At 40.7% G+C, this 27,965-nt stretch overlaps 3 protein-coding genes across 3 annotated transcripts; 2 read left to right on the top strand and 1 right to left on the bottom strand.

Moving 5' to 3' along the window:
* Positions 1-33: 33 nt before the first annotated feature.
* LOC139464608 (uncharacterized) lies at positions 34-10,048 on the bottom strand. The gene is made up of 5 exons (XM_071246136.1): positions 9,953-10,048; positions 7,363-7,553; positions 4,642-4,787; positions 2,080-2,933; positions 34-1,216 (listed from the first exon to the last, which is right to left on the bottom strand). The coding sequence occupies exons 1-5, from the start codon at positions 10,046-10,048 to the stop codon at positions 1,169-1,171; spliced, it is 1,335 nt and encodes a 444-aa protein (XP_071102237.1). The 3' UTR covers positions 34-1,168.
* Positions 10,049-11,949: 1,901 nt separating this feature from the next.
* LOC139465055 (dephospho-CoA kinase domain-containing protein-like) lies at positions 11,950-18,477 on the top strand. Its single transcript, XM_071246752.1, has 4 exons — positions 11,950-12,137; positions 16,291-16,494; positions 17,120-17,207; positions 17,860-18,477. Exons 1-4 carry the CDS (start codon positions 12,026-12,028, stop codon positions 18,149-18,151), a joined length of 696 nt encoding a protein of 231 aa, XP_071102853.1. The 5' UTR covers positions 11,950-12,025; the 3' UTR covers positions 18,152-18,477.
* A 520-nt stretch (positions 18,478-18,997) lies between these two features.
* On the top strand, positions 18,998-27,243 carry LOC139464784 (uncharacterized). Its single transcript, XM_071246294.1, has 4 exons — positions 18,998-19,034; positions 22,505-23,583; positions 25,325-26,057; positions 27,158-27,243. Exons 1-4 carry the CDS (start codon positions 18,998-19,000, stop codon positions 27,241-27,243), a joined length of 1,935 nt encoding a protein of 644 aa, XP_071102395.1.
* The last annotated feature ends 722 nt before the right edge of the window (positions 27,244-27,965 follow it).

Below are 27,965 nucleotides of genomic sequence, written 5' to 3'. Positions count from 1 at the left end.
TAAGCATAAAGGGAACTTAACAATATTCTTAATGCTCACTGTCTTGACAGCCAGGTGAGCTAAAAACATCTGCATGTGTATCATGCTGACAAATCAACAACCATTATCTGGGCAAATATGTGATTCGAACCCTCCATCACACATGCACAGTGTCACTCCAAAGCAAGCCATGTCATGGCAGTCTTCGTAACAATCCATCATTCTTTGTGTATTTCTCGAAGTATTTTTGACTAGAACGCAAAGAAGACACCACTGTCATCTGTTCATGGATGGGCTGTAAAGACGTGTGGAGGTCATATGAGAATGTTTGGTCTGTGGCCAGGAAACGGGACAGAATCTAGTCGTAGCTTGTCACAAAGGAACAGGAGGATACCTTCCTTCTTGGGTTCTGACAACACCCAATATCTTCATTTGAAATCAGAAAAACAGAACTGGGGAAGCGGAAACCATGTTTATGAAGGAAATTTCCTTTGTCCACAGTCATTTATGAAGGCGAATTAATCATTTAACAAGAGAGGAATTTATAATGCAAACTCAAATATGAGATGATACCTTTGTATATTTAGTGTTCATGAGACGTAATCAATAAAATTAATTTGGAAATAACCTTGGACAAGTGACAAACTGGATAAATAGATGCTTTGTCTCAGTACCTGGATTTACCCTGAACAAGAGTTGACTGGTGGCTGGAAGATATGAACAACCCTTCCAAGCAGGGAACAAACTCCAAGCAAACCAGTCCTTGTTTTATCCCCTTAATGCCGAGCACCAGGCAGGGTAACAACAAGTACCATCTTTTGACGTATTATAACACATCAACCCACAAACTGACCTTCTGCTCTCTGGGCAGATGCTCTACTTACTTCCAGGCAGTCAAATCTGAAAGAACTGGATTGCAACCTGCCTGATGTGCTAAAAGTATTGAAACATTCTCTCTTCCAGTTTCAAGTAGCCTCTTGATTACTGAGTCCAGTTTGCTATTTCAATATTCTCCTGTTCTTCTTTGAGTTTGTGAGTTGACCTTCATGTTGCTTTCAGCAGTATTTCAGCCTTGTCACTGGGGGAACACCAACAATAGTTCCCATGTGTGAGAATCGAACACAGGACTTTGGACTGATAAGACCATGTTTCACTTTCCTTTACAGATCAGGAATGATGCCATATCCTGTCAGCTTTCTTTAGCCTTCTTCTGTTGTGGAACTTTTTCCGATATGAACTGAAACAGAATTTTGCATAATTAGCTGCTGTCTTTGCAATGATAAATCACTCTAATAATAAACAAATAAATCGTCCCTTCATGATGTAGACAGCTCAAAACCCAAGTCGTACAGGCTGCCAAAGAAAAAGAATTTTTGCATTTGGTCCAAAAGTAGCAACTTGTGACCAAATCAGGTCCGAGAAGCCTAGCGGCTGGGATTTCTATTAAAATTAGATATTTTTACTGCTACACCTACAAAACCAGACATTTTTTATATAAAACTATTAGCCTGATTTTTTTTTTTTAAGAAAAACAACCTGCAGCTGTGTAATGTTTTGGGCAGTCAATTTCATATTTTGTTCAACAGTCAGAAGCATAATTATTTTTTTCAAGACTTTTCAGGGACAACCTATTTTGTTCCAATAAAATCCCAGGCTCCCAGGACAGCCAATGTCAAATGGAAGATGACTGGGGATATTTTTATCCTGACAAAATAAATCACACGCAGAACACAAATATTGTGTACACCCGTGGCAGTGAGTACACAATATCTTCAACAAATCTAGCAGAATCCTTAATATTTTCCATTCTGAACTGACCATTATGTTCATTTTTGAGGCACAGAAATCAGTATTCTGCTCTGAATACTTTGCTCTCTCATAAGAATCTACGCTTCATATGAATGCTTATTGACTGAAAAGAAAGTTCACTGTCACTACCTCCTATGAAGGTGTTGTCAGATGGAGTTTTGAATGAGATTGCAACTTGTAAAAGGATTGAAAAATATCTTAATAAACCTGTATAATCTGTATAAACTGACATTCAAAAGCTGCTAAATTAATCTTCAGTGTTAGTTTGTATGCCTAAGCAGCCTGACCCACCTTTGAGATACGCTTTCTGATTTCTTTCACTGTTTGATTGACAGCTTTCTGAGCACCAGGATGTACGTTGACTTTCTGATCACCGTTCCCTGGCATAGTAGGCCCCTGTGTGTCAGCCAGAGTAAACGCATTGACTCGGATCTGCTTGTTCAAAGCATCACTCTCAGTCTTGGGTTTGGGTGATTCACCATCCGTAACACCAGCTTTTTTCAGCGCCTGTCTTGGAACAAACTTCGGAACTTTGCCAGCTTTCTTATATTCTCTAACTATCAAGCCACTCACTACCTTTTCACCTGTTTTGGACATATCCACTCCTTTCCTTTTAGACTCTCTATTATCCACCTTTGTCTCTTGTTCAAATCTGTCCATCTTTGGATTACTATTTGGCCCCTGAACCACCTCAGGGTCATGTGACCATGCAAGAGATGCTGATTGGTCAATTCTACCATCGTAATTACTTGGTAGGGTAGCATGGGAGCTTTGAACCCAGGCATATTCATATCTGTTGTGAACAGGTGGCCTTAATCCCATAGGCCCCCTATTCACAGGAGGGGGAGGTAACCACAGTTTCTCAAAAGGTACGGAGTTATCTCCCCCTTGGTGTTCTAATGACTCGAACAGTGCCCCTTGATAGGCTGGTTGGGATCTGTTGACACTGTGTGCATGTTGGTCTGTAGAAGTTGGATGGATAGAAGGCTCTTCAGAGGTTGGATGGATAGAAGGCACCCTCTGACTGTTGACCATCTGTGGTGTGCCCTTGGAGTGAGTTGGCTGGGATGTACTTGGCTGTCTTTCACCATGAACATTATTTTCTTCATTGCTGGTTCGCTCAGACACAGGTGCTGAACTCGATCCTGGAATGTGGAATCCATATTATTGACAGACTGAAATGAGTGGCATCCTTGTGGCTAAAACATTTGCTTGACATACTGAAAGTCCTTGTTGGCCCAAGGGATCACATAGTTTAAGTCATGAACAACAGTTTTAGAAAGATTCATATAAATGGTAACTAGACTTTGTTCATTTCACCACATGCTATGATTGGACTGATATAAGCCTTACATATTCTTTTAATGTTATTATATGTCCAAAGGTTGATTTTAGAAGTTTGGGGGAGTATTTTTTAACAATGTTAAGGTGAGCAATTAAGTCTTTGTCTGAAGCTGATTTTCTGATCTTCTGTAGATAGGGACAGTACAAATATGTTGTATACAACTCATCTCCGGTCACAGACTTTGTTCATAGTTTTCTCTTGAAGCCTTTCTTATGTGCTTGAACATGCCAAAAGTAAAAGAACTTTCAAGCGAACAAAAACAAGGTGAGTTGACGACCATTGGATAATTTTCATACCATCATAACAAAGCTTTTCGAAATTGAACGACCTCTCCACTGGGTGACATATGGTCCTCAATATCCCACCTCGTCCTTTACCATTTCCAGAGGGGCCCTTAGACGCAACAGAATAGGTCCCAGATAGGCTTGTCACAATGAGGGTCACAATATAGGCCTTGACAATGATTGTGTCACCATGCCTTGACAATGATTGTGATCATGCTATCAACCACTGGTTTGTCTGGCCCAGACTATATCTTTTACAGTGAGCAGAATGTGGAAAAAACAGCGAAGTCAAAGCTCTTCTGATAATGTTAAATTAATGTTCTTCTCATTTTACCCTGCCAAACAGCATGTTATTTCTAATTTGGGATTGAGAGAAAAAACAGGACAGCTCCAGGATCCAGTCCCATTTACCATTTTCTTAATCAATCAGATTGCAGCAAACACTTCTCTTCACTTAACAATTGCTCACACACAGATCTTAATTCATTTAGCCATATTTACATATTTATGTATTTGATCATGTCAAAAGTCCAAAACTTGCAGGACGAGGTGTAGGCAAGAAAGAGCATAGTGGTCGGCCATTTGATCATGCCTGATGATGTTCACAACAATATTTCAAAGTTTTCCACAACGATAAAATTAGAGATGAGAGACACTTGCTTGATAAAGGTCCCAGCACCTGTTCTGAACTGAAAAGACGTTGAAATCAAGAAGTAAACTGAAATCTCTGAACATCCATAATATTACAGCTGTAACATGGTTTCTAATTATGCTTTTTCCCATAATCTGCTATAAGGATTGTGATTGGTAAAATTCAGGCACATGACCTGAGACAGCCAATCAAATTACAGCAATGGATAGTGTCCTCTTGTATAGTTTTCAGATTTAGACAAAAGATTTTGGTTAAATCGTGTTATTCTGAACGTTTTAAGCAGAAAATCAGGACCTATATTAAAACTATGGAACTTCATCTATGTATCGTGCTAGGTTACGAACTTAGACGATTTGTCATGCATATATTTTGGCATTAAACATCATGTCCTAGAGTGAAAATTGAGGCGACAATATAAACTATCATTAGCTGAGCTTGCTAGACCAAACAGAATTTTACTAGACTCTGGCTCCTGACTAGCGGCTAAAGTTGCAGACTGGTTTAGTATTTGAATTAGAAGTTAAATCAGAACATGGTCATCCCGAATACGTTGCTATGACAACCCTACTTACCATGCTGGCGGAGTTTGGCAGCGATGACTTTCCTTCTGTCCTGTAGCTTCTCCCGGGTGTCTTCTACAGATTCATACTCCGGAGCGTAACACACGTGCAGCACTCCCCCGAAGAAAGAGTAGTCATCGATCTTCCTCTTCGCAAATCTGAAATGTATCACGAGTGAGACACGAGTGAGAAACCCTTGGTTTAGACCCTATATTAACTACAGTCAAACACTGTTGTGTCAAACTTTGATGTGTCAAACTTACGTTTGTCTCGAAGTAAACACTTGGTTCCTTCGTACATCTTATTTATTCATCATTTTACAGTAATGTCAAACCTTGGATAACTGAAGTATTTACGTAGGTCCCTTTAACTTCAACACAACAGTGTTTAACTGTACTTGGTTTGCAGATTTCTCTGAACTAACCTCATGAACCTCACCTCCTCTTTTCTAAAAGATGTTGCAATACATTTTGAAAACATGTGATCATCTTAAAAATATGATTGGTCTTAGTAAAAGGATTCTACCATGAATTCGTAAAATTCTCAATTCTGATAGGTCAGTCAGAGGTTTCAAATCACAATAACAACCTCTGAATGAAACAACTGGTTTGAAGTCTGTATCATTTAGCTGAGCGTTCTTTTCTAAATTCAGTCTACAGGTAACCCATCCATGAGCCTATTTATCAAAGTCTAAATTCCACCCTTGCCACATCAAGCCCACTTTCCTGTGCTAAATATAATTGGATTACAGCACATATCGATAATCCAATCAGAGACCTTTTCATAAAATCAACATCCAGGTAGCAAAAACATGGCCTTTGTTTGTCTGTCAGGGATAAAATCTAGAATATTTTCGTTATCTGATTGACCAGGTCGTCTATGGTAGTCACCATCTTTGTGAAGCCAAACAAGCTATGAACAGTGATCTGATTGGATATCGCATTTTCAATACAAGCCGAAGGGGCACAACCCGTATTCTACACGACGTGGCACCACAATCAAGAAAAGTAGGTTTGATGTGGCAAGGGTAGAAACTAGGTTTTGCTACAGGCTAATGGACAGACATGCTTGCATCAGGAAGATGACAGGTAACCTAGCTCTACATTGAAAACACAGTATATTTATCACATCATTTATTTGTGATAATGTCAGGCAAAATTGTGAAACTTTAGGTCTGAGAATCTGTAAATGAAGTAATTGAAAAAACACACTGTTTCAAATACTTTGTTTGATAGGCATTACTTAGAAGTTGACGGATGACAAGATAGACACAATTTTATGGATAACAACTTCTTTAATATTGTAAAAGGCACTGTACAGCATTAAAGAAGTTGTTATCCATAAAATTGTGTCTATTGTTTCAAATACTGTAAATCCTGAAATTAATGCGTCTTCAAAAGAATGCGACCGATGGTCCCTTGCCAAAAATGCGACTCAATATGAATTTGACACCACCCTTGTCTCAAGCATCTAAAGAAAACGTCCTCTGTCAGGTTTACATGAGAATCCTCACCTAAATCCAACCTTACATTAATCCAATCAAATAGCAGGGGGCACGGGTGGCCCAGTCATCTAAGGCGCCGCGATTTGCTGTGCAGAGTTGCGTCCCTTCGGCACGCCAGAAACCTATGATTGTGGGTTCAAATCCCGGTTTGCCCCAATTATGTTTCTAGGTTTGTTTGTTGGGTTTCACCGAAGTGGTAAACGTCTAAGACTTGCATCACTTCGGGCTTTCCTCCCACATTAAGCTGACACGCGGTGATATAACTGGAATAACGTTAAAAGCGGCGTTAAACCCAACTCACTCACCAGTGTCTCAAATAGCACCGCTTATTAGTGTTGAGTAGAGTACTTCCGCTAAAACAATACAAGCGTGTCGGCCTTTGTCGCAGTCACAAAGAACAAAGACGCTGTGCTGCGTGGGGGGCGTCTATCTGGACTTGCAGGTGTGATCAGTGATGACATAAGTGAGTAGAACTCTTGTCTTGACCTCAGCAGTGACAATTCACAGGATGTAATTAGTGTTTGAATGACATTGTTTATATACTTGTTACAAGTGCTGCTCAATAAACAGTGATGTGGAATACAATGTTGTTTGCTTTCAGCGTATGTCTAAGTTGGTATTTCTGCTATCCAAAATGTCTTATTGTTGATATAAATGTGATGTTTTATAATGCCAGCAAAGACCACTCGCATTTTTCACATTTAATTCACGCTCGCGTTAATTTCAAGATTTACAGTAACAGACTGAGTGAATATTGTTTTATGCTGTTTTTAGTAAACAGCAATATCACAGCGGGGGACACCAGAAAAGGGCTTCACTATCTATACCCATGTGGGGAATCGAACATAGGCCATGGCGTGGCGAGGGAACGCTTTATCCACTAGGTCAACCCGCACACTCACAAATACTAGAAACAAGCATGAAATACTAACTTCCACTGATAAAAGCTTTCACTTTCATATCTACATGCAAATAATTTTTCATCCAAAATTCAGTTGCAAGTATTTTAATTTGGAGCCAAAGGGTGAAAACAACGTGATGTCAAGGAACGATATCTCTCACTATCTTGTGTCCTGTCCACAAAATGTGCTATGCAACTATAATACTGATTTCTTTTCGTTAATTTAACGTGATAAAGAAACTGGACAACAGAGCAGAGATGTTTTTGTGACATTTTCAAACTAGCTAAGATAAGAGCAAGACAAGTATTGTATGCTATGAACAATCACCTTGCTGACTGGATCTTCGAGAATTTGAATAAGTAGACCTCTGTGAACTCCTCAGCAGGGTATTCATCAAGGATCCTGTATTCTTCTATTGCACCATATACTGCAAACAACTTGACCAGCTCCGCACAGCCTCCCACAGCTGGGACTCCTTGAACAAGCAGATACCTGGACTCCTGGTTGACAGTATAGACCTAGAACACAAGGCATTTCACACTTACACTCTTGTTCTACCACATTGTGTTAGGCAACTTTTAGTTTTTAATTTTATGACTTGGTTTAGAGATTTAAAAAAAAAAGGAATAAAAAATTTCAAAACAATAACTGTTTAAGTCATCACTAAGTAGCAGAGTCAGAAGGGTAAAAATAAATCAAATTCAAAACCAGTTTCAGAATTATCAAAGCCCTAAATACCAGAGCCAAGATCTCTGCCATGTCAAGCAGCAATCATGGTAAGCAATGGTTGCAATTCTTACACTCAGTCTGTCTCGTATCATTTATATTTACGTTGCTGGCTTCGAAGATGGGCATATGCCACAGACATTTTTGTCTTATATGTCAAATATATCATGATATTTTAAAATAATTGTGAAAAAACATACACAATGGCAAACTAAAACAACTGTAATTATATTACACATTTGTGAAAGTTTGGGTTGTTGTTGTCACAATTTGTCCAGTGTTTATCATACACACACAATTTGGGTTATTATTCACTTATCATAAATAATGCTAATAAATATAATAATTTGTACAAATTGGGCCACACTGCAAATGCATATATGAATCAAGTACCTGCACTTCAACAATGTTTCAAAATGTGCAACAAAAAGCATTTTTTCAACAGTTACTTTTGAAACACTTCAACTGTATTTTGAAGATGAGTTGCAATAAATTTGGTTCATTACCCTCTGAGAAAAAGGATCTACATCACAGAGTACAGGAGCCACTTGGTGGTCAAGGGGAGACAACTCCAGGTATAAGGGTTTTAAAATGTTGCATTCAAGATTATTGCTGTGTGTTTGTTTGTTTGTGTGCGCCTGCTTGTAGTGGTTTGGACTAATGCTGATTTTATAGTGCTAGCCCATTGACATACCAACGAAGTTTAAATGCGGCAGTCGGTTTCAGTTGCGAGGTAATGAATTGATTGATTTATCTGGATCATCTGATGTCATATCGCAAACTATGCGGTATTTTGTAGATATACAAGGTGTTACATGGTGATTATGTTCCAAGCCTATAGTATACCTAATGATACAAGAGAGTAGTGGTCGATATGAAAAATGTCCAGTATAATTGAGTGTGGCTATGAAATTTACGTACACCTTGAAATCTGGTGTTGTTTCCAGACCCGTTAAAAAAGTGAAGTGATCACTGTGTTGTTTTTATCAACTGTTATCATAATTATGGCATAAAAACTATGACAGGTACTGTAAGCATGTTTTTGTTCCGACCAAATATAAGTCTGACCCAGAAAAAATATCAGGATTAAATACATAAAACTGCAGCAAAAATGTTCCTATTTGACAATGTCACCAACATACTTCATGTTCATTAGAAAAAAGTGTTTTTTTAATGAATTTGTATATTTTCAAATATGTTGATGGAATTTTCACACATACAGCATTTGTTCTGACAGGAATAAATATATTGCTATATATGTAAAGGACATCATATTTAAAGAACGAAGAAAGAACAATGTCTACTACAGAACGTCGGTGCAGAAAATGGACAATACACTGCTAAAGGAAAACATTGATCTCTTTTTAGATCTTATGGAAATGAGAGTCAGAAAAGTAACTAGGCATCGTATAAAACATTTGTGTTTGATGTCACACGTTGAGTACACGAGGATCAACGTAATACATTGAGCACTTCAGCATGCATTTATTATATATGGCAGAACAAGTAAATTAAACTCAGAATGTTTTTCAGATTACAGCCCCATCTGGCGTTCTATATTGTCATCATTGTCCTTTAGCATGTTTAGCAGTTTAGTCTCCTTTTTGTGCACAGACGTACATTGTCCTTTCTTTACATATGACATATTTTTATGCGAGTTGTTCATTGGTATCATTTTGTATTTTGAATTCATTATTTGTATGTAAATAATGACCTTTATTTGTAACATTACTTCTTTATTCCTAACATTTGACTATTATTGCATACTTTTGTCCTTTATTTCAACTATGGCTGCCCATAGGTTAAAGTACATGTATAAACATGGAATTTATTGAGCAGTATAAAGACATAAAGTTTACAGTCACAAATCGATGGGAAATACTTTTTAAGAATCTCAAGGAAATGTTAAGCGGCCCCTAGTGTGGATCTATTTTTTTGGGGGGGGGGGGGGGGGGGGGGGAGGGATTATGAACCTAGTGGTCTCACCAGTGATAAATGTAGGGTCGGACCCAATCACGACTCTCGGCTAAATACCAAGGGGATCATAAAATAGGCATATCGGTACGGAATAGCAGCCATGCACTAATTTAACGAAGTTTTACATGTTCATGCTGCGTTACTGGTTTTCACCTCTTCCGTACAATGTCCTATCATTGGTAAAATAAGTTCTCTTTCATTAATGGTGTCTTACCTTTACTGCTTTTGCCCGTCGACCTTCGCGATATGCAGGGCGAGTGTCACAAACTTCCTTTCGTATGTGATGTTTTGGTATCGTGGGCGCTGACATCTTGGAATTTAATGACCAGAGTAAAAATTTACATTCTGCCAGTGAAACGAATGGCTTGGAAATAAACCAAATTGAAGCCCATCAACCTTGCTTTTTTGTTTTAGTTATTTACTTGATTATTACTTCAACTATCTATCGTGCAAATATCTACACCCGTCACTTATATTTAAGAATTTTGAATCTAAATTTTAAAACTTGTTCATGTTTATGATGAAAAACATTTCTCTACAGGAAAGTACTGTAATACTTTCGTTACTACTAATATCCATTGAATCCGTCTCTACGACCGTCTGGTGATATCAGTTGTGGAACACTGCTGCAAAATGTATCTTTGGATAATGTATGACCTAAAAAAACACAAAACAGTTAAGTCTATAAAGGTATTTACATAAATTATTAAAACTTCATTTCTATAAAATTCACAAGAGGGTAATGGCTAAAACGTCCCCAAAAGTGAAAACGGCCCGGTTGGGCGAAAACATTTATTATATTTGGTAAAATAATATATACATTTAACACCGCTTGATGTCCTTTTAAGAATACATGCTATTGTGACATTGTTGTACCGTGAGTAGACATCCACCGAGTTTTAACAACAACAACAACAACAACAATGCAAGGAGCATCCACACCCTCTTTGCTGCATTTTTTATTTTAATCTGTATTAATTACCCGTCTCTGTGTGTAAAACATATATATAATATTTACAGATAATAATAAGTTGAACCAGTTAAGGTATTAGACTGTAGTAGGTGTCATTTCGATTCGGTGTGTGTGAAAGATATGCTTTTGTTAACATTATTTTTTCTTCGACAGTATTACAGCCATAATAATCATGATAATACCATTGATAATAAAATATGAAGGATTTCTTTTTTCAACAAGTATAGTACTGGGGAGAGAATGTTACTACATTGTAAGGTATTGTTTACCGTGTGTCATGGAGTCGAGATTATTATATAAAGAGAAAACTTAAATCAAACACCACAGTAAGTATAATAGAATGAAAACATATTTTCCTGGAAGAATGTTCGAGCCCTTTTCTTTAATTCAGTGATAGGCGTAAAACATGAAGTTTTATTTTACATGGGGATTCTGGGTAAGGGTATGTTGATCCCTATCCCCAGCTTGTGGTAGGTGGCGACTAAATGGATCAGACTCGGTGACTGGATGTTGGCTTGTTGCATGTCATTGTATCCCCATTGCGTGAAATGATGCCATGATGTCAATCACTGGATTGTCAGCTTCCATACTGATTATTATAGAATGTCATTATAGGGCTGGAATATAGGTGAGTGTGATAAATAATAAACAAACAAACAAACAACAAAATTTATATTTAACTTTAAAAAAAAATAATATGCCAAACTGAATGATGATGAAATCCACTTTAACAAACCTGTAGACAAAATAAACACTAAATCGTTTTTGATTTGTAAATAGCTTTTTGTAAAAGACATAAGCAAAGTATAACCCAGGCTCACTGATGTTTGACAAGAAAACAGCCAAGACAAGACACTGAAGACAACAGCTGTTATCGCTACCTCAGTCCATGCATAATATACAAACATCAAGTACAGAAGCCATGCAACTGGGAGCATCTCTACTTACAATACACTAGTATATAACAGCTCTCTGCTTATGTGCAACAATAATTGTAGTGTCATTTCAAAAATTGTATTGCAAGTACATGTAAGTGTATTTGTTTAAAAATCACAATTGGTTAACACATCCTTATTAATGTAAATCCATTAATTCATCGCCATTAGTCTACTATTTCCGAGTGTTTAATGTTTTTATTTGAATAAACTTGTATATCGACAGACGTTCGTACAAGGTCTACAAGTATATTAATAGTTGTCCCCCTAAGACATCCCCAATATCAAGGACGGTAACTCTAACAGATTAAACTTTACTCAAGAAATGGAAGTGTGCAACGTTGACTTCGTTACATAAACAAGCGTCAATCGGTCAGAAATGTTTTTGGTTGGTTTGACAGGCGGTATATCGACAGGGAAAAGTACTGTTTCCAACAAATTCCGCCAACTTGGATGCCCTGTCATTGACGCTGACAAGCTCGCTAAAGATGGTGAGTTTCAGTTATTGTTATTCGCCTTCTATTTTCGTTTTAAAGGTATTCATGGTAAAGTGTATTGCACATTAGGCTATTTGATTTGTTCTACATCGTCAAGTATGCCAAGATATTGATAACACGAACCTTTTGCCCAAAGTGTTTGAAAATGAAAACACTTTTGCACAACAATTTGCACAAGATGAGCCTAAACCAGACGTGCGTCTGACTGAACATTACTAATATAAGATGTTAAGAAATATAACGAAAAGATCGAATTGCCTCGCGAAAAGGACATCATCATATAATTATTATTATAAAGTGCAAAAGAAAGTATAGGGAAAAAATCCAATATTTGCTACTTATTTCTCTCAATCAAACAACAGTCACAGATTTTTTTAACAGATTAACTTTCTTATGCCTATATTTCATAATTCACTCAACATTCCTCCTGTGCATTAAATCCACTTAGTCAATGTTAAGCAATGTATGTTGTTGTTGACAATAAATACCTGCTAAAACACAGACTGTAATCAGATTTGGAGAAGTGTGCTTACGAGACATCTTGTTTTGAAATAAATATTACTGTTGCTTGTTGGTTATCAACATTGTTGATCAGGTGTTGATTGTCCTTTGAAAACGATGGAACGATTAGATGGTGCCATTAATGCCAATTCGCAAGATGTCACTTTGACATGGGGGTGTTTTTGGATTTTAGATATAACTGTCTACAAACATGGCTTCTAAAAATATTGCTCCTGATTCAGTATAAACTGTCTGCCTTGAAAACATTTGACTGTTCAAAGTAGACCCAGTGTGCTAGTATAACACTGAAACTAATGCAAGGGACAAATGGATAGGACCCAGGATCCTGTATGGAGCCCAGGGATAATGATTCAGGGACTTTTGAAGTACAGTATTACATGCCAACACAGTTTTTCAGCCAATGACCAGCGGAGTTAATACTGTGTCCACTGAATAGAACTTAAATAAAATAAATGCACACATTAAACATGATACAAATGAATATCTATACCATTGCGTTCATGAAATTTCATTAAGCGTGTTCACAATTCCTAGTAGGAGACCGCCTCCGTGGTCTAGTGGTAGAGCGCCGCCCGGAGAGCGGAAGGTCTGGGGTTCGATTCCCGGCCGCGTCATACCAAAAGATGGTACTTGTTGTTACCCTGTCTGGCGCTCGGCATTAAGGGGCTTAAACAAGGACTGGTTGGCTCGAATTCAGTATACTGTGTCTGAGTGGGATATTCATGTTAAACTGCGGCATGGTATCTCAGTGAGCTAGCACTATAAATCAGCATCAGTCCGGACTAGTACAAGCAGCCAAACAAACACGTACGTGCACGTCGCTATATAAGTGCAATAATCTTGGACGCGACGTTAAACCCCATCTCACCTCACCTAGTAGGACCCTCTGTTGATACAGCTAACATACCAGGTAATGTACAGGGTAATGTACCGGGTAATGTACCCGATAATGTACAGGGTAATGTATTGGGTAATGTACCCGATAATGTCCAGGGTAATGTACAGGTTAATGTACCTGGTAATGTACCTGATAATGTACAGGGTAATGTACAGGGTAATGTACCTGGTAGTGTACCGGGTAATGTACTGGGTAATGTACAGGGTAATGTACCGGGTAGTGTACCAGATAATGTACAGGGTAATGTACAGGGTAATGTACCGGGTAGTGTACCGGGTAGTGTACCCGATAATGTACAGGGTAGTGTACCCGATAATGTACAGGGTAGTGTACCGGGTAATGTACCGGGTAGTGTACCGGATAATGTACCGGGTAGTGTACAGGGTAATGTGCCGGGTAATGTACAGGGTAGTGTACCAGGTAGTGTACAGGGTAATGTACAGGGTAGTGTACCAGATAATGTACAGGGTAATGTACCGGGTAATGTACCGGGTAACGTAGAGGGTAGTGTACCGGGTAGTGTACCAGATAATGTACCGGGTAATGTACAGGGCAGTGTACAGGGTAGTGTACAGGGTAGTGTACAGGGTAATGTACAGGGTAGTGTACCGGGTAATGTACTGGGTAGTGTACCAGATAATGTACAGGGTAATGTACAGGGCAGTGTACCGGGTAGTGTACAGGGTAATGTACAGGGTAGTGTACAGGGTAGTGTACCGGGTAATGTACTGGGTAGTGTACCAGATAATGTACAGGGTAATGTACAGGGCAGTGTACCGGGTAGTGTACAGGGTAGTGTACAGGGTAGTGTACAGGGTAATGTACCGGGTAATGTACAGGGTAATGTACAGGGTAATGTACAGGGCAGTGTACAGGGTAGTGTACAGGGTAATGTACTGGGTAGTGTACCAGATAATGTACAGGGTAATGTACCGGGTAGTGTACAGGGTAATGTACTGGGTAGTGTACCAGATAATGTACAGGGTAGTGTACAGGGTAGTGTACCGGGTAATGTACAGGGTAGTGTACCAGATAATGTACAGGGTAATGTACAGGGTAGTGTACAGGGTAATGCACTGGGTAGTGTACCAGAAAATGTACAGGGTAGTGTACCAGGTAGTGTACAGGGTAGTGTACAGGGTAGTGTACCGGGTAGTGTACAGGGTAATGTACAGGGTAATGTACCAGATAATGTACAGGGTTATGTGCCGGGTAACGTATAGGGTAATGTACCAGGTAGTGTACAGGGTAATGTACTGGGTAGTGTACCAGATAATGTACCCGATAATGTACAGGGTAACGTACAGGGTACTGTACCGGGTAATGTACCAGGTAGTGTACTGGGTAATGTGCCAGATAATGTACAGGGTAACGTACAGGGTAGTGTACCGGGTAGTGTACCAGATAATGTACAGGGTAACGTACAGGGTAGTGTACCGGGTAGTGTACCAGGTAGTGTACAGGGTAATGTACTGGGTAGTGTACCAGATAATGTACAGGGTAATGTACAGGGTAGTGTACCGGGTAGTGTACCAGATAATGTACAGGGTAACGTACAGGGTAGTGTACCGGGTAGTGTACCAGGTAGTGTACAGGGTAATGTACAGGGTAATGTACCAGGTAGTGTACAGGGTAGTGTACAGGGTAATGTACCAGGTAGTGTACCAGGTAGTGTACAGGGTAATGTACAGGGTAATGTACCAGGTAGTGTACAGGGTAGTGTACAGGGTAATGTACCAGGTAGTGTACAGGGTAATGTACAGGGTAGTGTACCAGGTAGTGTACAGGGTAATGTACTGGGTAGTGTACCAGATAATGTACCCGATAATGTACAGGGTAACGTACAGGGTAGTGTACCGGGTAATGTACCAGGTAGTGTACTGGGTAATGTGCCAGATAATGTACAGGGTAACGTACAGGGTAGTGTACCAGATAATGTACAGGGTAACGTACAGGGTAGTGTACCGGGTAGTGTACCAGGTAGTGTACCGAGTAATGTACAGGGTAGTGTACCGGGTAGTGTAATGGGTAAGATTCAGTTTCAATAGGATGAGTAGGGCATTGGTAAATTAAGTTGGAGATGCACGCACTGCTCAGTGTAACTATTCGCAGTCACCTGGCGATTAAGCGCCCTGTCCTACAAACACCCCCAGCCAGCTTCAAGACTATTCTATTCATAATCTTTTTAGGCACATCCAGCTAAGGATGAAAATTTGTGACAGTTCACATTTTAATGTGTTTATTACAGATTATTATTTCAGAAATCAGAAGAAGTTTAAGCATCATCATGATCCTTGACGTTTGAACTATGTTGGTTCTCTTCTAGCTCTGAAAGTAAAGTTATCTCATCGTTTATCATGTTTATGGTTTTAACATGCATCCCCATTATTTTGACATGTGTTTTTGAACCAAATGAAAAGTTCGCCGCAAAATGTGCAAGCCTTTATATATAGCAACGTAACAACATACTTGTGACGTCCCGTATATGTATCAATTTAAATATATAAATACATTCATGTATTTCAATCTAGGGTGTCCCCCACCCATCCCCACCTGCTCATTTTACTTACATCACAAGGTCGAAAGAGAGATAACATTGTGGTCCAAGCCTCAGCATAGCTCTAAAGGCAGTCATCAAGTTTAGTCGTTAGGATCTCTTAGCTAAGTCAGCCTCGTGAACAGGCCACCGGGAGCATAGTCCTCTTGACTGTCTGCTTGTGTTTCCAGTGGTGGAGCCTGGTAAACCTGCCTGGTACAAGATCCGGGAAACATTTGGCGAAGACTTCTTTCATGATGACGGAACATTGAACCGAGCAAAGCTGGGTGCACTAATCTTCTCTGATGGCGACAAGCGGCAACTCCTGAACTCCTTCACACACCCCGAGATCTACAAGAAGATGCTGTGGCTGCTCCTCAAGTACTTTGTCCTGGGTAAGTGGAGGAAGTGGCCAGCATCCTGTCCCCTCAACACTGAAAGGGGAACCGACTGTTGAAAGTGTGTCATTGTGTTCCTCAACCAGACTTAAAGAGCAATAACTGAGTCATGGACAAAAATGACATTTTCAATATGGCTTTCTATACCAATACACAGCTATTTCTCCTTGCATCATGATGAAATTTAATATACAGCAAGTATGTGGTATGGAATATCTTAATACACGTGTTGGCATATTTTCATTTTTGATCCCAGATTTGACTTCATGTACCCACATTTTTCTAGACCTGTGAAGATCCGGGTTAGAATAGGTCTTCAGCAATCCATGCTTGCTGTAAAAGGCGACTATGCTTGTCGTAAGAGGCAAACTAACTGGATCGGGTGGTCAGACTGGCTGACTTGGTTGATGCATGTCATCAATCCTGATTGCGTGGATCGATGCTCATGATGTCAATCACTGGATTGTCTGGTCCAGACTCGATTATTTACAGACCACCGTCATATAGCTGGAATATTGCTGAGTGCAGCGTTAAACAACAAACCAACCAACCATATTTAGCCTTGCATACAGAAGCTGTCCTACTTCCTACACATGCTGAGTGTTCTGATGGTTTCTTCCAGGGTACAGTTTTGTGGTGCTGGACACTCCCCTGCTGTTTGAGAGTGGCAAGATGGTGCCTTACATGACCTACACAGTTGTCGTGTCCTGGTCAGAAACTTATCAGTCTACTATCTTTTACTGTATGATTTCCTCCCATAGCAATTCTGGGTTAGAAGGAGTCCCGTTCTAAAGGCCCAGTGGGGATTTCCCCTTGTGATTCCCTTGTGGGAACAATGTGGAACCCGGCTGGTCTTGGGTGGTCATGGATCTTTGCTCATATTGACAGTCACAGGCTTGTCTCGTCAACAACTGATTACTTACAGGTCACTGTGACATAGCACTCTCATGTTGCTGTCTGTGGTATAAAAACACATTTTAGTATGGTTCCAAGACCCATGACTATAATGTTATGTTAGTATGTCACAGGAAGAATAGTGAGCAGACTGGTCAAGATTCTTGAATGCCATTTTACTGATGCACTTGATGCTTGAAGACATGAGTGAGTGAGTGAGTGAGTTGGGTTTGAGGTTGCTGTAAACAGTATTCCAGTACTTTCATGATGTGTAGCAGGGTTTTAGTGATGTCAATCACTGGATAGTCTATCCCAGATTATTTACAGACCGCTGTCATATAGCTGGAATATTGCTGAATGTGGCGTTAAACAACAAATAAACATGCTTCTATTAATAGTAATATAACCCCAGTTTGACATGTTATAATAATGATGACAGTGGTTCAGAGTTAATCCATCTTCTTGCAGTTCTGAAAGACAACAACTGCAGCGCCTGATGGCAAGGAACAGACTGTCTCGACCTGATGCTGAGTCCAGGATCTGCTCCCAGATGGCGCTGTCTGAGAAGTGCAAGCGTGCCACCTACATTATTGACAACAGCGGAACGGTGGAGATGACAGAGGCTCAGGTAGTGGAGCTCCACAAGAAGCTGCACCGATCCCGCGCACACTGGCGCATCCGGACCATGCTTGTCATGGCTCTCGTCTCCACCTTCTTCTTCCTCAACTACGTCTACAAACGGCTATATTCAGGGAAATGAAGAGTTGCTCATTTCCCATTTCTTCTCCTGGATCTCAGAGCTTGATAACTAGGATGGTGATGTGATATGCCCAGTTCAATTGTATTCTAGAACCTCTTGGTTTTGTACCAGAAAAAAACATCAATTTGTTAAACAGTGTTCCATCCAAGGGTCTGAATTTCATATTTGGTCAAAAAGCAGAAAAATATGCTTTTGCAGGATGCAAAAGAAAGGATAACCATATTTTTAGCCTTGTATCTTTTTTCTTTTGTAATACATTTTTTAATGATTTTAATGTGTTTATATAAGTATGTTTTAGAAGAAATTTTAAATTTCATTACATTATATCCTGGACAAACTTAAAGTAAATGTCGTTTTTAAAAACATATTTTTAATACTAAAATTCATTTTAAACAGTTAAAATGTGTGTACATTTCCACTGATTTTATGATTTGATGCCAAATGCATTTGTGTTTTGATATATGTACAGCAACAATCCATGATAATGAGTATTATAAGCTTGAGAGTATGTTGTCATAATCTGTCTGTCTTTCTCAGGAATATTGTCTGTTTCTTTGTTACTCTCAAATGTTATAGTAGTAAGAATGACAACAGTGGTCTCATGGTCTTTGATAAGGAGCCATGTTTTACAAAATGATGTTGATAAGTTCTTGTTTGTTATGTCCACTGATGAGCTGCTTTCAGGTGAAAACAATTGTGCCTTATTGATTCTACAGCTGCCCTTTCCTGAGTAACTGTTATTTGTGTATTTATGAGTTTATTGGAGCTTCATGGTTTGGCTTTGTTTAGGCCAACTAATTTTGTAATGTGAAGTTTACGCATTTTACAGCTTTTTCATTGGACAAGATGCCGTCCAGTGACCAAGAAACTGATGTTCATAAGGGTAGGTCTGGAATGACGTACACTGCTGTTATACTTCAACATTCCGGAGGAAACCCCTGAGAATTCCTGTCCTTGAATAAACAGAGGTCCTCCATCATACAGTTTGGCCCTCACTCTATAACGTTTCATACTCCCAATGAACTCTCCCAGTTGAAAGTCCCGTCTTAAATAATGTTGACACAAAGGTTCACAATATCAACCTCAAAATGATTTTCCCCGAACAATTTCTTTTAAACGCTAAGCCAGAGTGAATAAGGAGCTTCATATCTGTGGTGCACCATCATTGAATATCTCTGCTTGACAGGTCTTCATGTTAATCGATGGTGATCAGCACCCATCAGTAAGAACACAAAATTTTATTCTGCATAGTTTCAAATCAGTGTAGCCAAAATAATTTTAATTGTTTATTATCATGATTATCAAAAGTTTAAATATTGCTAAGTTTCCCATCCATGTAATGGAACTAGGTATTATACACTGAGTACTGCTGTCTCCTACTCTTGCCAACACGTTTGCCCAAAAAAGGCCATGAACCATCTAAAAATTGTTTCTCATGTCAAACATGGTGTGTGAATGGTTTTAAGGCTATCAGCTATGGTAGGTATTGCCAGGTAAATGTTAAAGGTTTTGATAAGGTTCTGTTATTGCCACACCTGTCTCACCTGAGTTAATTAGTTCATGGTGTCAAGCAGGAGGACTTCATATTGGGTCTGGATTCACTGATTTCTCTAGTTCACGTGACTATCACATTCCACACACAATATGGCAGTTGTAACCTTTATATATGTTGCTTGGTGGCAAATTGTATACCTAATTTCTGTCCCCTGCAAAAAGGCCTTGCAGTCTTCAGGTATATGTGTTTGTTGAATGTGTAACGGAATCTTGAGGAGACACATCCTTAATTTTTCATGAACCACGACAGAGCTTCTATTTATGTCGGTTGAGAAAGATCTCACTTCACCCTTCAGGGCTGTGCATTTAGTCTTTGCTGGATTGCATTTACATATTCTGTGGTTTAACTTGAAGCTTTTGTTGTTGAGAAATGGTGAAAGGGGGGTCAATTTGTATTTTCACTATTTATAAGTTTGGTGAAATATATGATCCCAGTTGGTATTGTACATTATACATGTGATATGACACTTTAGTTGGAGGCCGCTTACCTCCACATGCAGAAATGATGATGCAACATAATCTGACATCTGTGAGTATTCTGGACACTTGTTATGAAGGCCTAACCTGTTAGTATGTGATTTCTACCCACAAATAATATGGATAAAAGTCTGCAGCTACATGAATTCTCATCAAGAAATCAAACTGACAATACTTTTAAGATGTTATCCAGGAGTTAGATGTACTATCCTCAGCAGCCCAAGCTCTGTGGGGTGCCGAGACATTTTGATCTTTTCTCAAATCCAACTTGCCATGAACAGTTTTAAAAAGTATTTAGTTACAAGATTCATCCAAGGTAATCAAATTTTGGTCTCGTTTGAAAAAAGATTTAGTTTTAGTGGAAGATTTATCTTACCTTACCTAACCTCATGCTCCTCACTGGGATAGCCCATTTGCAGAGCTCTCTATTCTGGGAAGGTAACAGAGGAGCTAGGTCTAACCTATCTTGTCATGGTTGCTGAAAAGTTTGAATTTGCTTTCTTCCTACAAGGCTAAGAAAATACAAAACATGTCTGGTGATTTAGAGAAATAGTTGACAGGTCTTAGAGTATTTTTGTAGTGTTCTAAGTCCCCATAAAGTATTCATGTAATCAAAGTGTGTTGGCAGTATCTGTCTGTGCCTCCATGCGTCAGGCAGTCAGTAGTCAGTAATAATTTCACTTAGTAAAATGAACCTGAATGTGTTTTTAAATCTTATTTAGTTAGAAAATTGTGAAACAGAGCAATGCTTATTTTTTATTCAACTTTACACGGTATGTTTTTACCGAGCTGGGACTGACTGCCCTCCCAAAGTTCATATCAATGCAATTTAAGATGCTAACTGCAGTCTGCGACTTTAGCTGCTAGTCTGAAGCCAGGGTCTAGTAAAATCCTGTTCGGTCAAGTAAGCTCAGCTAATAATAATTGTTCTAATATCACTAAATTCTACTGAATATTACGCTTAGAGCCAAATTCAGGCTAGTAGTCACAAACGTTTTGGGCAAAAGTTGTCACAAAGACATGAACCTAATCTGTTGTGGTTCTTTGTCATTCATTGACTTTCATGATAAGCACTAAATTCATATTTTACACACTGCAGTCTTTCACATCTTTGTTAAAGGTGCACTTTTACCATAAGATGTGGACTAGACTTGGCTGATGATGGTCTTTCATCTGAATAGTTGAACTGTAATAGTATGACAGGTTAACTATAGTAATATGAAGGAATCAGTTGGTCTTTTACTTCTTGTGAGTAGAATACATAAAAAAACAACAACTGTTATAGTCTATCGTGCCCCTTGGAACATGTCCCAGTGTCGACCGAGGTTCACTTTGCTTGCACTGGTTACCATGGAATGTGACTATGAGCGAGATGGAGCTAGGGAGCCATGGTGTTCACAAATAGGGGTTATGTTCTGTTTGTAGGGGTCAGTGACTCAAACTAACGGGATCAGGTGGTCAAGCTCGCTGACTTGGTTGATGCATGTCATCGTATCCCAATTGCATGGATCAATGCTCATGATGTCAATCATTGGATTGTCTGGTCCAGATTTGATTATTTACAGACCGCCGTCATATAGCTGGAATATTGCTGAGTGCGGCGTTAAACAACAAACAAACATAACTAACAAACAGTGACTCAGCACTGACGTGGACTTCCTTGTTCAATTTGTCCGTCTCCATGGAGACCGTATCCGAGCATCTGTGTGTCTGCTTGATGTTTGTCTGTATAATGAGAAGTGTCAATACCCATGTTGATGTACCATGACTTATACATTGATGATAATCGCATAATAATAATGATAATAATCACAGATGCTATGACGATTTCACTCCAGATACTGAGCTGCCAATTGGATATATCATGTAAGTAGTAAAACTGCTGTAGTGAATTGTTTTGTTTGGTGTTAGGCATTATCAGTTTGACACATTGTGTCCAAAGAGACTCTTTGCATTTTCCAACAGCCAATAACTATCATTAGGAAGAAACACAGATACAGCACAGGACACAATCAGGACAGACACTACACCAGAGTCAGGCATAGATACAGCACAGGACACAATCAGGACAGACACTACACCAGAGTCAGGCACAGATACAGCACAGGACACAATCAGGACAGACAATACACCAGAGTCAGGCACAGATACAGCACAGGACACAATCAGGATAGACACTACACCAGAGTCAGGCACAGATACAGCACAGGACACAATCAGGACAGACACTACACCAGAGTCAGGCATAGATACAGCACAGGACACAATCAGGATAGACACTACACCAGAGTCAGGCACAGATACAGCACAGGACACAATCAGGACAGACACCAGAGTCAGGCACAGATACAGCACAGGACACAATCAGGATAGACACTACACCAGAGTCAGGCACAGATACAGCACAGGACACAATCAGGATAGACACTACACCAGAGTCAGGCACAGATACAGCACAGGACACAATCAGGACAGACACTACACCAGAGTCAGGCACAGATACAGCACAGGACACAATCAGGACAGACAATACACCAGAGTCAGGCACAGATACAGCACAGGACACAATCAGGACAGACACTACACCAGAGTCAGGCACAGATACAGCACAGGACACAATCAGGATAAACACTACACCAGAGTCAGGCACAGATACAGCACAGGACACAATCAGGACAGACACTACACCAGAGTCAGGCACAGATACAGCACAGGACACAATCAGGACAGACACTACACCAGAGTCAGGCATAGATACAGCACAGGACACAATCAGGACAGACACTACACCAGAGTCAGGCACAGATACAGCACAGGACACAATCAGGACAGACACTACACCAGAGTCAGGCATAGATACAGCACAGGACACAATCAGGACAGACACTACACCAGAGTCAGGCACAGATACAGCACAGGACACAATCAGGATAGACACTACACCAGAGTCAGGCACAGATACAGCACAGGACACAATCAGGATAGACACTACACCAGAGTCAGGCACAGATACAGCACAGGACACAATCAGGACAGACACTACATCAGAGTCAGGCACAGATACAGCACAGGACACAATCAGGACAGACACTACACCAGAGTCAGGCACAGATACAGCACAGGACACAATCAGGACAGACACTACACCAGAGTCAGGCACAGATACAGCACAGGACACAATCAGGACAGACACTACACCAGAGTCAGGCACAGATACAGCACAGGACACAATCAGGATAGACACTACACCAGAGTCAGGCACAGATACAGCACAGGACACAATCAGGACAGACACTACACCAGAGTCAGGCATAGATACAGCACAGGACACAATCAGGATAGACACTACACCAGAGTCAGGCACAGATACAGCACAGGACACAATCAGGACAGACACCAGAGTCAGGCACAGATACAGCACAGGACACAATCAGGATAGACACTACACCAGAGTCAGGCACAGATACAGCACAGGACACAATCAGGATAGACACTACACCAGAGTCAGGCATAGATACAGCACAGGACACAATCAGGACAGACATTACACCAGAGTCAGGCACAGATACAGCACAGGACACAATCAGGACAGACACTACACCAGAGTCAGGCATAGATACAGCACAGGACACAATCAGGACAGACACTACACCAGAGTCAGGCACAGATACAGCACAGGACACAATCAGGACAGACAATACACCAGAGTCAGGCACAGATACAGCACAGGACACAATCAGGATAGACACTACACCAGAGTCAGGCACAGATACAGCACAGGACACAATCAGGACAGACACTACACCAGAGTCAGGCATAGATACAGCACAGGACACAATCAGGATAGACACTACACCAGAGTCAGGCACAGATACAGCACAGGACACAATCAGGACAGACACCAGAGTCAGGCACAGATACAGCACAGGACACAATCAGGATAGACACTACACCAGAGTCAGGCACAGATACAGCACAGGACACAATCAGGATAGACACTACACCAGAGTCAGGCATAGATACAGCACAGGACACAATCAGGACAGACATTACACCAGAGTCAGGCACAGATACAGCACAGGACACAATCAGGATAGACACTACACCAGAGTCAGGCACAGATACAGCACAGGACACAATCAGGACAGACACCAGAGTCAGGCACAGATACAGCACAGGACACAATCAGGACAGACACTACACCAGAGTCAGGCACAGATACAGCACAGGACACAATCAGGATAGACACTACACCAGAGTCAGGCACAGATACAGCACAGGACACAATCAGGATAGACACTACACCAGAGTCAGGCACAGATACAGCACAGGACACAATCAGGACAGACACTACACCAGAGTCAGGCACAGATACAGCACAGGACACAATCAGGACAGACACTACACCAGAGTCAGGCACAGATACAGCACAGGACACAATCAGGACAGACACTACACCAGAGTCAGGCACAGATACAGCACAGGACACAATCAGGACAGACACTACACCAGAGTCAGGCACAGATACAGCACAGGACACAATCAGGATAGACACTACACCAGAGTCAGGCACAGATACAGCACAGGACACAATCAGGACAGACACTACACCAGAGTCAGGCACAGATACAGCACAGGACACAATCAGGATAGACACTACACCAGAGTCAGGCACAGATACAGCACAGGACACAATCAGGACAGACACCAGAGTCAGGCACAGATACAGCACAGGACACAATCAGGATAGACACTACACCAGAGTCAGGCACAGATACAGCACAGGACACAATCAGGACAGACACTACACCAGAGTCAGGCACAGATACAGCACAGGACACAATCAGGACAGACACTACACCAGAGTCAGGCACAGATACAGCACAGGACACAATCAGGATAGACACTACACCAGAGTCAGGCACAGATACAGCACAGGACACAATCAGGACAGACACTACACCAGAGTCAGGCACAGATACAGCACAGGACACAATCAGGACAGACACTACACCAGAGTCAGGCACAGATACAGCACAGGACACAATCAGGACAGACACTACACCAGAGTCAGGCACAGATACAGCACAGGACACAATCAGGACAGACACTACACCAGAGTCAGGCACAGATACAGCACAGGACACAATCAGGACAGACACTACACCAGAGTCAGGCACAGATACAGCACAGGACACAATCAGGACAGACAATACACCAGAGTCAGGCACAGATACAGCACAGGACACAATCAGGATAGACACTACACCAGAGTCAGGCACAGATACAGCACAGGACACAATCAGGACAGACACTACACCAGAGTCAGGCACAGATACAGCACAGGACACAATCAGGACAGACACTACACCAGAGTCAGGCACAGATACAGCACAGGACACAATCAGGATAGACACTATACCAGAGTCAGGCACAGATACAGCACAGGACACAATCAGGATAAACACTACACCAGAGTCAGGCACAGATACAGCACAGGACACAATCAGGACAGACATTACACCAGAGTCAGGCACAGATACAGCACAGGACACAATCAGGATAGACACTACACCAGAGTCAGGCACAGATACAGCACAGGACACAATCAGGATAGACACTACACCAGAGTCAGGCATAGATACAGCACAGGACACAATCAGGACAGACACTACACCAGAGTCAGGCACAGATACAGCACAGGACACAATCAGGATAGACACTACACCAGAGTCAGGCACAGATACAGCACAGGACACAATCAGGACAGACACCAGAGTCAGGCACAGATACTGCACAGGACACAATCAGTATAGACACTACACAAGAGTCAGGCACAGATACAGCACAGGACACAATCAGGACAGACCCCAGAGTCAGGCACTAAGCAGGGCACAGACACAGCACAGGACACGCACTACACAGGGCACAGGCTATACACAAGACTCACTAGACATAAAATATATTTTCAACTTGTTTACAAGAAATACTGTAAAAATCAGATTAATTACAATACTTAAAAGTAATGACAAATGTAAATGAAAGGCAGTTGTCACTGTAGTAATATCATAGTAATGGCTGTGGCTTCTGCTGTTTGTGTAGAAAAGTTAATTACTGGAAATAGTTGCAATTGTGATATCTCCTCCCTCATCATACCTGCAGCAGCTTGCATCTAGTGTTTATAAGTGTGATGGTCTGGTTGATGACAGCACCTGTGTTCAGCATGAAGACCTCCTTACTGTGTAACGGGCAGCATGTGTCTGCCGTTGACAGATGTATCTAATTATGTGAATCCTGCTGCTCGTCTGTCCTGGGACCTACTATGAGATCTGCCAGCACACGTGGTGGATACATCTGTATATTGGTGTATGACCCATCCCATTAATGTTTATTTAAAGTGTGGGACACATCCTGATGGGGATGTCCATGTTTTACAACAGTTTGGACCATGCACTGCCTCCAAGCTATGTTACAGTGTTCCACTAAGTCATATTTCATTCTTTTACACTGAACTATTACAGTAAAATATAAGACGGATCTTAAGCTTACATGAAAATGTAGTTTTGTAGAGTAATATAGGAACCACCCATTGGATAGTCTTGTTGCAGAAATTACTAGAAAACAAATGTGCCTCAGGAGTTACGCAAAATCATATCGGGTAATTGTTCATTGGATGTCCTGCAAAATGTGTTGTGGGTTCATAAAAAATTGTGGGTATTAAAGATTATTCAGTCCCCCCCCCCTCTCCTACCCAAGATTGAGTAAGTGCGTTGGGTTTAACGCCACTTTTAACACTATTCCAGTTATATCACAGCGTGTCAGCTTAATGTGGGAGGAAAGCCGGAAGTGATGCAGGTCTCAGACGTTTACCACTTTGGTGAAACCCGCGAGCATGGGTATGGTGCTGACAAACCTAGAGACATAATCGGGGCCCTCCCTATCCAACAATATTAAATGGTCCATTCCTTACACTAGCAAGCAAGCCCCGCCAGGACATGTTGTATGTTGCTAATCCATGTTCTGTTGACAATGACCCTGAGATGGATGAGATCTTTACCTGAGAGGGTGTGAATTCCAACATGCCTGCTTCCCTCAGTGCCTTGTGAAATGTATTTTTTTACTGATATCTCTTGATGGAACTAAGTAACATACAATGAGTATTCTAGAATGATATTTGTTCAAGTATTGCTATTATCACATTTGACCATATTCAGATGGTACAAACCAATAGGGGTGTCATGTTTCACGATTACACCTGACCATGCCACACATGAGACACTGGACAGGCCATACCAAAATATGTTAAATGATAGCACTTGCTACCCTGCCTGGTGCTTAATATTAGGATAAAAAGACTGTTAACATGTTAAACTACAGCAGTGTATCTCAGTAGTCTAGCACTATGAGACCGGCATTTGTCCGGACTAGTACAAGCAGCAACACACGCGGGCATGTAACGTCACTATGTAAGTGCAATAACCTTGATTGCGGAGTTTAACCCCCACTTCACCTCACCTGACAAGGTTTTGCCATAACCGACATGGTAATTACAGGGGCTAGTGTAACCTTACCACCTGCCCCCCATGAAACACGAAACAAAGTGTTAGATCTGCTTGTATTATACTGTGAGACTGAGCCTAGTTTTACCAGTCATGCTGGTCCAGCACTAACTGGTTGATAGCAACAATAGGTTAGCGGGACTACAGGAAAATGGAGAATTTAAATGTTGGGCTAAGTATCCCATTGTGACAAGTATCGATACATGAGAAAGGTGTATCGTGAG

The sequence above is a fragment of the Haliotis cracherodii genome, unplaced genomic scaffold (genome assembly GCF_022045235.1).
Source record: "Haliotis cracherodii isolate W230 unplaced genomic scaffold, xgHalCrac1.p SCAF_17, whole genome shotgun sequence".
In the NCBI taxonomy this organism is placed as follows: Eukaryota; Metazoa; Mollusca; class Gastropoda; order Lepetellida; family Haliotidae; genus Haliotis; species Haliotis cracherodii.
Note: the sequence above shows the minus strand (reverse complement) of the source record. Positions and strands in the feature narration are given on the sequence as shown.

What these genes read in the sequence shown, in the direction of transcription:
- LOC139464784 (XM_071246294.1), top strand. Translation starts at nt 18,998, where the DNA reads ATGCCGTCCAGTGACCAAGAAACTGATGTTCATAAGG. An exon ending in AGAAACTGATGTTCATAAGG is followed by an intron (nt 19,035 to 22,504) that starts GTAGGTCTGGAA and finishes GGACACAATCAG; the next exon opens with GACAGACACCAGAGTCAGGC. An exon ending in CAATCAGGACAGACCCCAGA is followed by an intron (nt 26,058 to 27,157) that starts GTCAGGCACTAA and finishes TCCTTACACTAG; the next exon opens with CAAGCAAGCCCCGCCAGGAC.
- LOC139465055 (XM_071246752.1), top strand. Translation starts at nt 12,026, where the DNA reads ATGTTTTTGGTTGGTTTGACAGGCGGTATATCGACAGGGAAAAGTACT. An exon ending in CCTCAAGTACTTTGTCCTGG is followed by an intron (nt 16,495 to 17,119) that starts GTAAGTGGAGGA and finishes GGTTTCTTCCAG; the next exon opens with GGTACAGTTTTGTGGTGCTG. An exon ending in TACACAGTTGTCGTGTCCTG is followed by an intron (nt 17,208 to 17,859) that starts GTCAGAAACTTA and finishes ATCTTCTTGCAG; the next exon opens with TTCTGAAAGACAACAACTGC.
- LOC139464608 (XM_071246136.1), bottom strand. Translation starts at nt 10,048, where the DNA reads ATGTCAGCGCCCACGATACCAAAACATCACATACGAAAGGAAGTTTGT. An exon ending in GACGGGCAAAAGCAGTAAAG is followed by an intron (nt 7,554 to 9,952) that starts GTAAGACACCAT and finishes CTTGTGTTCTAG; the next exon opens with GTCTATACTGTCAACCAGGA. An exon ending in TCGAAGATCCAGTCAGCAAG is followed by an intron (nt 4,788 to 7,362) that starts GTGATTGTTCAT and finishes GATACATTTCAG; the next exon opens with ATTTGCGAAGAGGAAGATCG.